This window comes from Loxodonta africana, chromosome 21, assembly GCF_030014295.1.
Source record: "Loxodonta africana isolate mLoxAfr1 chromosome 21, mLoxAfr1.hap2, whole genome shotgun sequence".
Lineage (NCBI taxonomy): Eukaryota > Metazoa > Chordata > Mammalia > Proboscidea > Elephantidae > Loxodonta > Loxodonta africana.
The window spans coordinates 55517576-55531028 of record NC_087362.1 but is presented as its reverse complement, the minus strand read 5'-3'; the positions used below and the strand labels follow the sequence as shown (position 1 = coordinate 55531028).

The following is a 13453-nucleotide window of genomic DNA, read 5'->3' as shown; positions in this document are numbered from 1 at the left end:
ACACAAGCAAATAAGGTTTTATTAAGAGCTGCAACCTATCTTTTGAAGGAAAAGAGCATAGATCTGTGAGAAGTTATAACAACGGAACCTGATCCAGGCTGAGGTATTAGGAAATAATAAATAATAATAGCTAACACTTACATTAGAACTGATGTGGCCAACTTTGTTCCAAGAATGTTAAAGGTTAATAGATTTAATATGAGTTAGCATGGATTGCTATTAAGCTGAGATTTGAAGAATTCACAGTTAATCAGTTGTTGGCTGGTTAGAAATATTGTGCCCAGTCATTTCTCCCAAATAGGTAAGCTGTTGAAGCAAATGATTTACTCATATGCAATATTCTGAGAAGAGGATTTCAGAAAGAAGTTAGAGAAGTACTTATGTATAGGCTAGAGACCATTATCCATTATGATGAGATTCAGCATCACAGTCTGTGATAAAATAACAAACAAACAAACCAGCTGCAGCATTTCAAACTCCTCCCATCAAGAGGCAAAGGTTTTTTTTCCACTCCTTGAACTTGCTCTTGACAATGTAACATGATTTTGGTTATTGCTTTGGCCAACAGGATACATTTGGCCAATGAGACATTGGCCTATTGGATATCAAATAGAGGCTTGAACAGTGCTTGCTTACCTGGGCTTGTCTTTTGCTGTTCCTTGGCACTAAGAGAACATCATGAAAGAAGTCAAGCTAGCCTACTAGAAGATGAGAGAGCATGTGGAATAGAGACAAGTTGTCCCAGCTAAGACATCATAGCCTAACCAGCCTCCCATGCACACACGTGAGACCAACACAGATTATCCAGCCCCAAACAAGCTATCAGCTCACTGGAAAGATCAGCCAAGCCATCTTAGACCAAAAGAACTGCCCAGCTGACCCACAGAATCAAGAGAAATACATGTTTATTATTTTAAGCAGCTAATTTTTGGTTTTTAAGAGTATCTGTGGATTCCTGGCAGCGCAGTGTTTAAGAGCTTGGCTCCCAACCAAAAGGTTAGCAGTTTGAATTCACCAGCCGCTCCTTGGAAACTCCATGGGGCAGTTCTACTCTGTCCTATAGGGTTGCTATGAGTCAGAATCGACTCAACAGCTACAGGTTTGGTTTTGGTTTAAGAGTATCCATATGACTATTTTGCACTCTTTTCTCCCTAAGCCCAAGAGGCAGAAAGAAAAGGGAAATGAGTCACAAATAGAACATTCAGATATAGAATTGATGTGATAAGACGGAATTTTCGAGGTAGTAGGTACCAGGTTTGGGCTGGAAATGGACAGAGAGTAGGACGAGGAAACAGCAAGGAGAGGAAGATGAGAGGCAGGAGAATAAATGTTATTAAGTCCTTACTACATGTCAGGCTCAGTTTTATGCACTTTACCTGTATTATCTCATTTAACCCTCTTAATAAAATTCAAACAGAGCAACTGACGCTTAAAGAAGTTATGCAGCTTGTTCAAATCTCACAGCTAATATATGTTGGACCCGATATTTTGGCTGGGACAGTTGGATTCCATAGTCCGTGTCCATTAACTAATAATCTCTAACACTTGCTGAGAAAGTGCCTGCAACCTTGGTTTTGGGTGAGAAGGGAACTTTTCAAGTTGACAGGCTGGCTAAGACGGTTAGGACTGACAGATGAAAAATAATGACTCTCCTCCTGGATACATATCATCAGAAAAAATATGCTCCAAGTAATCTCAAGGTGATATGTCCTAAACAAGCTCACAATTTGACAGATGTTCAGAATAAAGTTAGGTGTTTTGCTTGATTAAAAAAAAAAAAAGACCATTTCTTGATATACCCTTTTTGATTACATCATAATGATAAAAGTAACATTTACCTTATATTGTTTAATGCAATCATTAATATTAGCATTATTACCAAGGGTTTATTATATGCTAGGCAAAATGATAACACTTCTATTCACACCTCATCACTTCTAAAGGTATATGATACATTCCCCATTTTACAGATGAGCCACAAAGAGAGATGAAGTAATGGGCTTGGATAAGAAAAAAATAATGATTCCATTCAAGCAAACTGACTTACAATCTGAGCTCTTAACTCATACTCTATTCCATTGGACTTCCAGACTAATGTTTGCACGTTCTCCCCAAGTCCTTGCTGTTTCTCAGCCCCCATAAAGATAACAAAGCTGGAGGAAAAATCAACTCCATTCCATCTTATCTTCATATTTGCTCAAATATTGGGGACCTTCCCTAACCCCCTTTTGTGGGGTACTCTAAAACCTAGAGATGACCATTTGCTAAGAGTGGCTAGTTTGCTAAATCTTGTACCTGAAATGGATGGGTTTGGTTCTTGCTGCTCGCCTCCTTTCTATATTTCTTTAAGTTCCCTCCACAAATAAGAGTTATTGTTGAGGCTTTGGGGACATTGGTTTATAAAGAGAAAAACATAGGGACAAGGTCCTCTTCTTCTTACCTTCCCTTCTTTTCTAGGTTAGGACTAAGGGGTTGTTGCTCATAATAATATCCTAAAGGAGTGCCTGGTTAAAATCTATATCTTCAATCTGAATGTGGGTCACTGTTTCAAGAAGACTAGGAGAGAATACGAGGCCAAAGATGAAAGCAATGGAGAAGTTATGGGAATAGATTGGTTGAATTAACAAGAACACAAGCAATTTATTCAACAATTTCTAGAAGTTGAGGATCCCTGGCGGTGCAGTTAGAACCCACCACCCGCTCCACAGTAGATGTGGCAGTCTGTTTCCATAAAGACTACAGCTTTAGAAACCCTATGGGGCCGTTCTACTCTGCCCTACAAGCTTGCTATGAGTTGGAATTGACTCAATAGCAACAAGTTTAGGTTTTTTTTCCTAAAGGTTATAGATGGGCTCTGTGCTAAGAGATATGGTTCTATCGCATCTAATTCTCACTACACCCAGGAGTTTAAGAAACCAGAGAACAAAACAAACAATGGGCTCAAGGTTACATGGCCAAAACATGGCCAAGAGTTGGGTTTTCTGTGCAACTCCAGACCCCAAGATTCTCCTAAACAATGAGCCATCTATAAAGATATGTTTTTTCTAAGTAGCCTGAGTTGGACAATGCAATTATTCTAGCAACTGGGCCCTGTGCCAGGAAGAAACATTCCTTAAGCACTATCAAACTAGTGTGTTCCCTGGGAGATTTAACCATCATTAGCAGAAAGCTTCATTTGCAATATTATGTGTAGCCCACTCTAGTGGGCCAGAGCAATGCATTATCACTAACTCAGAGAGATTACTTTAATGGGCAATTATACGCTTCCTGCTTTGAAATTCTTTCAGGTAACCAATAGTAGCATGCTCTCTGTAAATGCCAGTGCTTGCTTCAGTTACACTGCATCAGAGGATTTCCCTACTTTCCTCCCCACATCACCAAGTTCTCTTTAATTTGTCCCTCACAATATTCCCTGCACCCACCCCTCCTTTGCCACATCTTATTCTAAGCCCTTAGTAACTCAGTTAACTCAATCCAGAGGTTGCCTTCTCAATTGGCAGTGGGCAAAATTATAGGCAAGTAATATCATCTAATTTTTTTTTTTTTAATATCATCTAATAGAGTCCTGGTGACACCTATGGTTAAGTGCTTGACTGCTAACTGAAAGGTTGGTGGTTCGAGCCCACCCAGGGGCTGTGTGTGAGAAAATATCTAGCCATCTGCTCCCATAGAGAGTACAGTCTAGGAAACCCTATGGGCAGCTCTACTCTGTCACGTGGGGTGGCTTCTTTGAGTTAAAAACTGACTCAACGGCACACAATAACAACAACAACATCATCTAGCTGACTATGCCTCATATATTAATATTCATGAATACTGCTTGAAGAACTGCGAGAGAAAAGAAAAGGGAGAAGAGTTCAAGGGAAGAATGCAGGATGAAATAAAGTAAGTATACATGTTGACAATGTTGAATTTTACGCAAACCCTCTGATTCTGGAAAGTATCAGTGGTTAAAGAAATCCCCCCACTCCCACTCTTTGTGGTCAGGAAAAAGATTTAGCACAAATAACTACCTATCCTTCAAAATATGACATAGGTAAGACTCATAAATGTCTCCTTATTTACCTATGCCAAAACCAGACACACCCTCCAAACTTCCCTTCTTTGTGTCATAAATGATTAACTGAACTTTTCTTCCCCACTGATAAATTAGAAACAAAACACTTGTTAATCAAACTTTGAAAACTTCTCTCTTTCTAAGTCCCTGGACTTGCCCCTCAGCCTGAGCCAAACTACAATCTCTTTTTAAGGGCTCCTCCTGGAGGATAGACTGACCTCAGTGTAAAATATTTTTCACACCTATTTTTTTTCCCCCTTAGTCTGGTTTACTTCTCTTTTCTTTCTGAATAAAGCCTTTGGCTACTAAGTCTAGTTTTTTGTTCTTAATTTGATAAAATGTATGGAACATTTATATGCATAGGTTCTGCTATGCCAATTATGGTTACAATTTTATTTGTTTCTCACCCAGTGCAGGAAATAATTTATCAAGAGCAGTTATTATTTGTCTCAAGGTTAAGTGTCTTGATTTTGGCATCGGGAGAACCATGGGTTAGAATTCTGATTATAACACTTAAAGAGTGTATGGGATTGATCAATTAAGCATACTCGTTAGAGTATGAGTCTGCATTTCTGTATCTGTAAAATGGGAATGATGGTAGTTAATCCTCATACAACCTTAAGAGGTAGGAGATAAGCAATGGATGTATGCTAAAATAGAAGGCGCGTTGGACATGCTCGATGAGTTTTTTGGCGGGGGCGGGTTATGCTGAGGATGCTGATAATGGTGATGATGAGAAAGGGCAGATGGTTGAGGTGGTAAGAGTGCTAGAGGTGGGGGTGGTAGAGATGTAATCATGTCTTCAGTATTCCTAGGAGAAAACCTTAACTGCGAAATTTCTATTCAGTGTGTCTAGAATGCCAGTGGAGAGAATGTATACTGGGCAAATTAATTCCCTCATGTCCCCCAGTATCTTTTATCTGTTCTATAGCTGTGCTTATTGCTCGTGTTTTTTCTTGGATAAAAAGGTCCTACCATCCTTCTCAACCTAAAGGAATTCTGTGCATCATCTGACAAGCCTTAGCTCAAATCTCAGCTCGGTGAAATTTCACCTAATCAATGCAACAAAACAACAAAATAAAACTCCCTTCCTTCTCAGCACTGTCAAATTTTAATGCTCATCTAACTCCTTGGCAGAGGGGAGTAGAGGTGGGGGAACTTATAACAAGTGGACTCCTGAGACACTTCCTTGATCTTCTGACTGAGTAGATCTTGGGTGAAGCTCAGGAATCATGTTTGTTTTGTTTTGTTTTTAAACAATTAGCCAAGTGATTCTGATCAGGTGGTCCTCTCTGAAAAACACAGTTCTCTAAAATGTACTGTTTTGTACTCTCTGTTCTCTTTTCCTCAGTTTTCTCTTTTCTGATTTCTAAAATGGGAATAGAATTCCAGCCTGAACAGCTCCAGGGCTCTGCTTTGCCCATCTGGCGATATTCCTACCCTAGGTTATAAACATTAGAATGCAAGAGCCTGATCTAATGCATGTTTGTTCTGTCCCCCACCCCATCCTCTCCCCTGTCCAAGGTTTCTGCTTTGCACAGTAGAATGATTTCATTCACTTGCTTTAGGAAATGATGTGACACTTTCAGACACTAGAAGCAAGCAGGAAGATAAAGAGGAGAAAAAATCTCAGTGAGATTTCTTCTGTAGAAGTTTAAGAACATGCATTTTTACAGGAAAAATATAGAAGTGCCCATCCTGCCCTATTCCACCCCCAACCCTTGCTCTCTACGAAACTTTGGGCAAGTTACTTAACCTGTATCAGAGTTTCCTAGTTTGACAAATGCATATGATAATATCATTTATATTCAAAGAATGTTGTGAGGATTAAATAAATTATATGGTTTGCATAGTACTTTTTTCAATGTTTATGATGATTGGCCAGTTAAATTTCCCATAAGTCTTTGCCCTCATGGTACACAGAGCCACGCACAGTAGTTTTAGAGGATGGGTTGTTCCTTTATCAGAGATACGCAATACAAGTCGAATCTCTTGTTAGCACGTGGACATCTAACTGCCCGCTCAAGGAATGAGATGTGCTCATTGATTGTGATGGCAAGCGAGATCTGTTACGGGAGGACCTGCGTACTACACACCATGAAGCATCTCTGCCTTGGTTAAGTGAATTTGAGACAAGAGGATAAAGGAGGACATCTCCATTCTCATTAAGAAATAACAGATGGGATTCCTTAAAATCCATTTTTTAGCTTGATTTCATTTGTTTAAATCTTTTTTCATATGAGATGTGTTCTGAGAGTAATTTTAAATTGTTCTCCCTGGAATGAATATTTCTGTATTAGATGCTCCACCTATGGGGTTCCGTTGTCCTAAGTGGATTTAAATACTCATTTTGTCCAAATACAATAAATCTCCCTTTAATATTTTTTCCCAAGACCCTGGCTGTGGCTTTGGAAGATAAACATTACATGATGGGCTAAATAATCAAACCAAGTCCAAACAAGTTTTTAAGCCATTTTCATAGTAATTCCAATTTTCCTTACATTCTCCGTGATCTTACTATTTCTACTTCATTTCATGACTTACAACAAAGATGGCTTAATTGTACTTTTGATGTTTTTAAATTTTTGCACACCCCAGCTTATGTTTGACAGCTAAAAGTTAACATTCTTTTTTGAACTCTCATTTTTATTTGTTCTGAGAAAGTTATATTCGCTAATTCAAAAAATCAGCTTGATGTCTGAGTTTATCGTTCCACACTTCTTGAACTGTTTAACCTGTAATAAGTTGTTTCCTGGCTTAAACACGCACATGTCATTTGCTTAGTTTTCAATCATTAAGAAACAAAAACAAACAATAAGCAGTGAGACAAGCCCCATTAATTTTATTTGAGTAATTTGAGTTTAGGGGAGTCCTGATATCACAATGGCTAAGTGCTCAGCTGCTAACCAAACGGTCAATGGTTCAATCCCACCAGGCATTCCATGGGAGAAAGATGTGACAATCTGGTTCTGTAAAGATTACAGCCTTGGAGACCCTATAGGGGAGTCCTGCTCTGTCTCATCAGGTCACTGTGAGTCAAAATTGACTCAATTGTAAGGGGGAATTTAAGTTTAGGTTACATATTTTAAAATTGTATAACTTTCATGGGCCAACTTATGGTAGTCATGTGGACGGTGCCATTTATTAATTGTTTCCTTTATAGAGTCAACTGTAAACCTGAATCTGGAACATATTTGAGTAATTTCTCTAAAGCCATGAAGAAAATTTTATCATACCTATTTTTTTATATTTTTAATATTTTGTTTATACTGTTTTTATTATAATAATAATATCAACAGCATTTTAAAACTAATCTTAACTAGTTGTTTTTCTGGTACGTAGAAAGGCTTGATTTTTTCGTCTTTATTATGCAACCAACTTTTTATATAATCATATACTCATTGAGGGAGTTTCATAATTGCTTTTTTTTTTTTTACACCATGGACATGGAACTGCTTATAATTCCCAACATTCATCTTCTGCTTATTTACCTCTGTGTCTTTTGTTATGGATATCTCAGTGGACTCCAATTTACCTTTTCATACACAGGTCCTTCCAAATGCCCCCAGAAGGGAAACTCAAAGAGGACAAAGATTTTTGCCTGTTTTGCTCACTGATATATTCTTAGTCACTAGAAGAAAGCTTGGCAAATAGCAGAGACTCAATAAATAATTATTGAGTGAATGAACAAATGATTGTCTTCCCTGATTGGGTTTGGTGTCCTTGTCACTCTGGAATTAACAACTCATTGCCCTAAAGCATCCATTTTTGTTTCTGTCTCCCCTATTTGTGATTTCCCTTGCATACAAGTCTTTCTCCCCCCACCACCAGAAATCTCTAGAAGTGTTTCTTAAGCACCTACTATGTGTATTCATCTCTTTTCATTCTTTAGAACCAATACATGGCTCTGAGGCACAGGCATCCAACCCATAAAGTGACATAGATAAAGGCTAAGTCAACTAGGTTTTCTTCAATATATGAGAAAATTCTTTTAGAAAGTAATTACTTTTTTTTTTTTTTTTTTTTTTTTTTACTGCCAATATACTTTTAAGAAAATTTGTGGTGGTCCTTTGTGGCCTTTTATATATAAAGCCTTAAACAAATCTAAATATGGTTTATTTCAGAAGTCTAAGAAGATAATGCAGCTTCAACATTGTAAATAAGAATTTCATGTCTTTATTATTTAACTTATGGGTAAGCACTCAGCTGCTAACCAAAAGGTCAGCGGTTCTAACCCACCAGCCACTCTGTGGGAGAAAGATGTGTCAGTCTGCCTTCATTAATATTACAGCCTTGGAAACCCTATGGGGCAGTTTTACTCTGTCATTATACGGTTGCTATGAGTTACAATAGACTCGACAGCAATGGATTTTATTATTTAACACTCTAGATGGGGTTAACACTTCTAAAAAGCCAACCCAAGAAGTGATATGTTTTGTTTGCTTTTTTCCTTCATTTTTCAAGGGGAAGCTACTGCCAGAATAACAAACTAGGGAGGAAAATAGCACTCCTCAGCCAGAAGAAACACCAAAGTTTTCAAGGCTTGTCTCTACCCAGAAACAGAGTTTGGTAGGGTTGACACTACAATCAACTTGACTGTGCTCATTGCTTGCACTAGAGATTGCCATAAGAAACAGACATTCTTCACTCCTGTATCTTCACTCTTTCACATTGCATTCTTTCTATGAGGCTCCATGAAGGGTATTTTCCTTACATCTCAGAACAAGGAAAAACTGTGCTTCTCCTGAACACTCCTAAATTACTCTTCTCACAAAGAGAATCTATTGTGTATTTCAGAGATTGTTCCCCTGGTTATGTATTAGTGGCCAGAGAACATAAACCAACTTTGGGGACTACATTCTATAACTACTCTGTGTTATGTGTGCCTGTGAACTTTTCTTAATGTTGGTTTTTATTTTCTTATTCAGATTCTCTTTGCCCTATCTTCCTCAACAATTTATTGTCTTTTTTGAATTCGTGGATAACTTGAAGGCCTCATCAGGTCCTTTATGAAAAGAAAATATTCATGTAACATGCAAAACGTATTTTAATTAGAAATAAAACAAACACCATTTCCCTTCTCCAAGTTTTTGTATGATAAAAAAATTGGTAAAGCAAAGTGCAAACTTTCAAAGATCGCATAGCACTAAAGTTTATCATACACCTAATTGTTAATGACTCAATAGTAACGTCATTAAGTGCAATCAAAGGAGCCATGCTCATTAAAAATTGGCAGAAAGACAAACACATGCTATTTCACAATCCTGAAACCTCCTCCCTGGAAAGCAAACAAACAAACAAAAAATAACCTTACATTTTTTACAGGTAATCAATGAGAAGTTTTCATATTGAAGACATCATTTTAAATAGCCCATGATTACTGTGTAAAACCTAAACTCTACAAAATAAAACAAAAAAATCATCTATAATCTCACCTTCCCAAAATAGTACATACTGATAGTGTGAAGTTTCCTTCAATATTTTTTGTGTGTATATGTGGACGCATATGTGTGTAGCTTAAATAAGTGAGAAACAGTTTATACATTTTGAGTACTATATATGTTACTTTTCCATTTATTTAGAGTGTGAAGTTCTTGAATTTGCCTTTTTTTTAGCCTGTCCTTTTCTACTACATCTTTCCCCATAGCTTAAATATTGAAAATATTGTTTTGCATGGCTTATATTGGTCCATTTTCTGTCTGTGCTTTGACTCATTTAGCCAGACCTTTCTTTTTGGATATAAGGATGTTTCCTTCCCACATCTCTTGAAACCTTTTTGTAATTTAACATAGTTATTTCATGTATAGATGATTCATTGAAAGGCTCCTTGGGAACAATAAAATAAATACCAAGTGCCAAGATATCTAACAGAAACAGGGACCATTTACCAGGTGATCACTTGTCAGAAATTAAATCCAGTCACACCAGGAAGAAATGAACAACCCAGGTACTTACTAATTTCAGTAGCAATGATTGTTATGTTGTGCCATACACTTAATTCTCTGTCAAGTGGTGTTGCCAGAGTTATCTTCCCATCATCTGCATTGATGTTGAATTGTCTCTCCAGGTCCGTATGCCGGTCGATGGAGAACCTACAAAAGAGATACATTTGTAATCTCCATCAATGTTTACATGATCTATCCGTTCCACAGCAGACCTTTAGTAATCCTTGGAGAGCCATAGTTTCGAAGTCAAATGAGGTAGGGAATGCAGTGGCATCATAATTTGTAAAACAAAATGACTGAATGGGGCACAAGAAACTTAATAATTACTGTCCAAGGAGTAATTACCTACAGAAGCTACATGGAGGTCATAAACTGCCTTCAGTTTCAATAGGTAGCATCTTCAAAAACAAATCCTGATGAAGAGTTAATTGGACAATCCATCACTTTTATTGGACAGCTTATGATAATTAGCAGTAGCCACAAAATATATAAAACAATGAACTCAAACCCAAAACAGGATGGTGCCGGGCAGCATGTTACTCACAGCAGCTCAAGGCATACGTGTGTTTGGTTAAACTTAATTTGACTCAGCAACATTTATGACTTTCTTCTTGTTGCTGTTGGGTTGTTTTGTTTTCATTTAAGTAAATCATACAATTAGATTCCCTGTTAGTATCTGTCCCTAGAAAGGAGCAGTTGATAATTCTCTAGTACATGGTTTTTAAAAGCTGGAATGCATATTTTAACAAATGTACAACACTAGATTCTACCAAACTTAGAGATTTAATTGGATGAGTAATTAGTTCCTCTATTGAGAAAACTCTTTTAGATAAGCCAAAAAGCAAGGTGTTTGGGATCTGGAGTCAATGGCTACTTGGAAATACTAAGTACTGGGATAATACAGAAAGTCTTTTCAACCACATTTCTTAGTAGCCTTTTCACACACCAAGAGTTGTGTTTTGGCTATTGAAATCTAAATCCAATAAAGTCGATGTCTTAAGGAGCACGAGGCATAATGAGAAAGGCTACTCCATAAGTAAGCAGTGAAATAAACTAAGACAGGATACAATGTGTGCCCAAAAAAGGGCAAGTGCAATCCCATTCCCAAAGGAAGGACTGAAGAAAGCCTTGATGGCTGAGGTGACCTCCTAGGAAATGCACATTAAAACCTCTCTATTCATCGATACTCATTAACTCCAAAAATGAAACGCAGTCCATGGCTATTTGGTGTTAGCATATTTCCTTTTCTATACATGTTTTTTATAAACATTATATAATCAAAAAATAAGACTATGTTATCATTAAAAAAAAATTGCCTATAATCTGCTGCCTGTAGTTTTATATTGTTAATATTTTAGCAGATTTCATCCTGAACATTATGTACGTATATATGCACATGAATGTACCCGAACTCATTTCTATGTATATCTACCCATGGAGATATAGACAGAGCTAGAGCAAGAGCATTATCTATTGATGTTCTCTCTTTTTAGCTATTTCTTTCTCTTTAGAAATGATACGCACATTCAGATCCAAAGACCACAGGAAAAAGGCATCCCTGTTAAATCATCCCCACGATGGCAAGCATCATTAAACAATTTGCAATAATATTAAAAATTACTCTTTTTTATTGACAATCGTTTATTACTAAATTCCTCGGGGAGGGGGGGACTAGTAATATCAAATGATAACTCCTGATTTGTAATGACTTAGTTACAAAGAAAACTTAGACATTTAGTCACATCTATACCCATGCATTTATAACATCCCTCTTCCCACAATGACTGGAGAAATTCAGAAAGGAATTAAGAACGGGGAGGTGATACGTATTAACAGTGCTCTAAACAACATCCTGAGCATAACCAAATGTTTACTGCAGAACATTTCATTGTTTTGTATTATGAAAAGAAAACTGAAAGCCATTTTCGTAGGGGAGCAATGATGGTTGATTAGACCAATGAGACTCCAAGATTAACTCTAAAAAAACTGAGCAGATATGTGCTTTGCTTCAGATATTGTGTACGCTCTGACTCTTAACAGTGTCAAGAAATGTCCAAAGGATTAGTTATCACTTTCTGAACCATATTCATAAATAAACTTTGCAGGAAACGATGGGTTCCAGTAATTTTATTATCTCACTGTTGATATTTCACACATCGAACCAATTTCCCAGAGGCCACAATAAATGAGTCATTCTAATCACTGATATCTATGAATCCCAAGTTGGAAACATGTACCATGGCTACTGGTTACTCTCCAGTAATTGCCCAGAACTTCTGACCTAGAAGAAGCAATGAGAATAATGACAAAGATTTGGAAATAAGCACTTAAAAAAAAAAAAAAAAAGATGTTGTATATTTAATCCCTTACTCAAATCAGTGTCATGCAGATCTCAGAGTGGGAGCAAATTCTGTCTCTACCATTTCTGCACTGCTATTTCCGTGGTAATTCAAAAATTCACTGAACCTCAATTTCTTCACCGGTAAAATGTGAAGTATCTATATCCCAGGAGTGGTTATGATGTTTAAAAATGAAACATACGTCAGTCTTTGGGACTTTTTGTTAGGTGCTGTCGAGCCAATTCCAACTCATAGTGACCCTATGCACAACAGAATGAAACGCTGGCCGGTCCTGCACCACCCTCACAATCATTGTTATGCTTGAGCCCATTGTCATAGTCACTGTGTCAATCCACCTCACTGAGGGTCTTCCTCTTTTCTGCCGACCCTGTACTTTGCCAAGCATGACATACTTCTCCAGGGACCGATCCCTCCTGACAACATGTCCAAAGTATGTAAGATGCAGTCTCACCATCTTTGCTTCTAAGAAGCATTCTGGTTGTACTTCTTCCAAGACAGATTTGTTTGTTCTTTTGGCAGTCCATGGTTTATTCAATATTCTTTGCCAACACCACGGTTCGAAGGTGTCAATTCTTCTTCGGTATTCCTTATTCATTGTCCAGCTTTCACATGCATATGATGCAACTGAAAATACCATGGCTTGGGTCAGGTGCACCTTAGCCTTCAAGGTGACATCCTTGCTCTTCAACACTTTAAAGAGGTCCTTTGCAGCAGATTTGCCCAATGCAATAAGTCTTTTGATTTCTTCACTGCTCCTCCCATGGGTGTTGATTGTGGATGCAAGTAAAATGAAATCCTTGACAACTTCAATCTGTCCTCCGTTTATCATGATGTTACTTATTGGTCCAGTGGTGAGGATTTTTGTTTGTGCACTACTGTCGTCACCCTTGCCACGGTTATCATTGTCACTGTGGTCATCATCATCATTTCCCATTAGGTGAAGCTTTTATAAGCTTTGCTATTTGAGGTATAGTGGAGAAAACCCCTTTCTTAATGATTTACAAATGGGAGAAAACTGGAAAAACATTTGGGGGTTATTTAACTTCCATACGTCTAAGAGAAGCAGAGATACTTTTCTCATTTTTTAAAGT

The 13453-nt window shown here is 37.5% G+C and overlaps 1 protein-coding gene across 1 annotated transcript in view; it reads right to left on the bottom strand.

The window, feature by feature from the left end:
* The window catches only part of CDH8 (cadherin 8), a 146394-nt gene that overhangs the window by 54043 nt on the left and 78898 nt on the right, over window positions 1-13453 (bottom strand). Inside the window, exon 6 of the mRNA XM_064273505.1 lies at window positions 10013-10149. Within this exon, the coding sequence (XP_064129575.1) occupies window positions 10013-10149 (137 nt within the window). The remainder of the gene's footprint in view (window positions 1-10012; window positions 10150-13453) is intronic.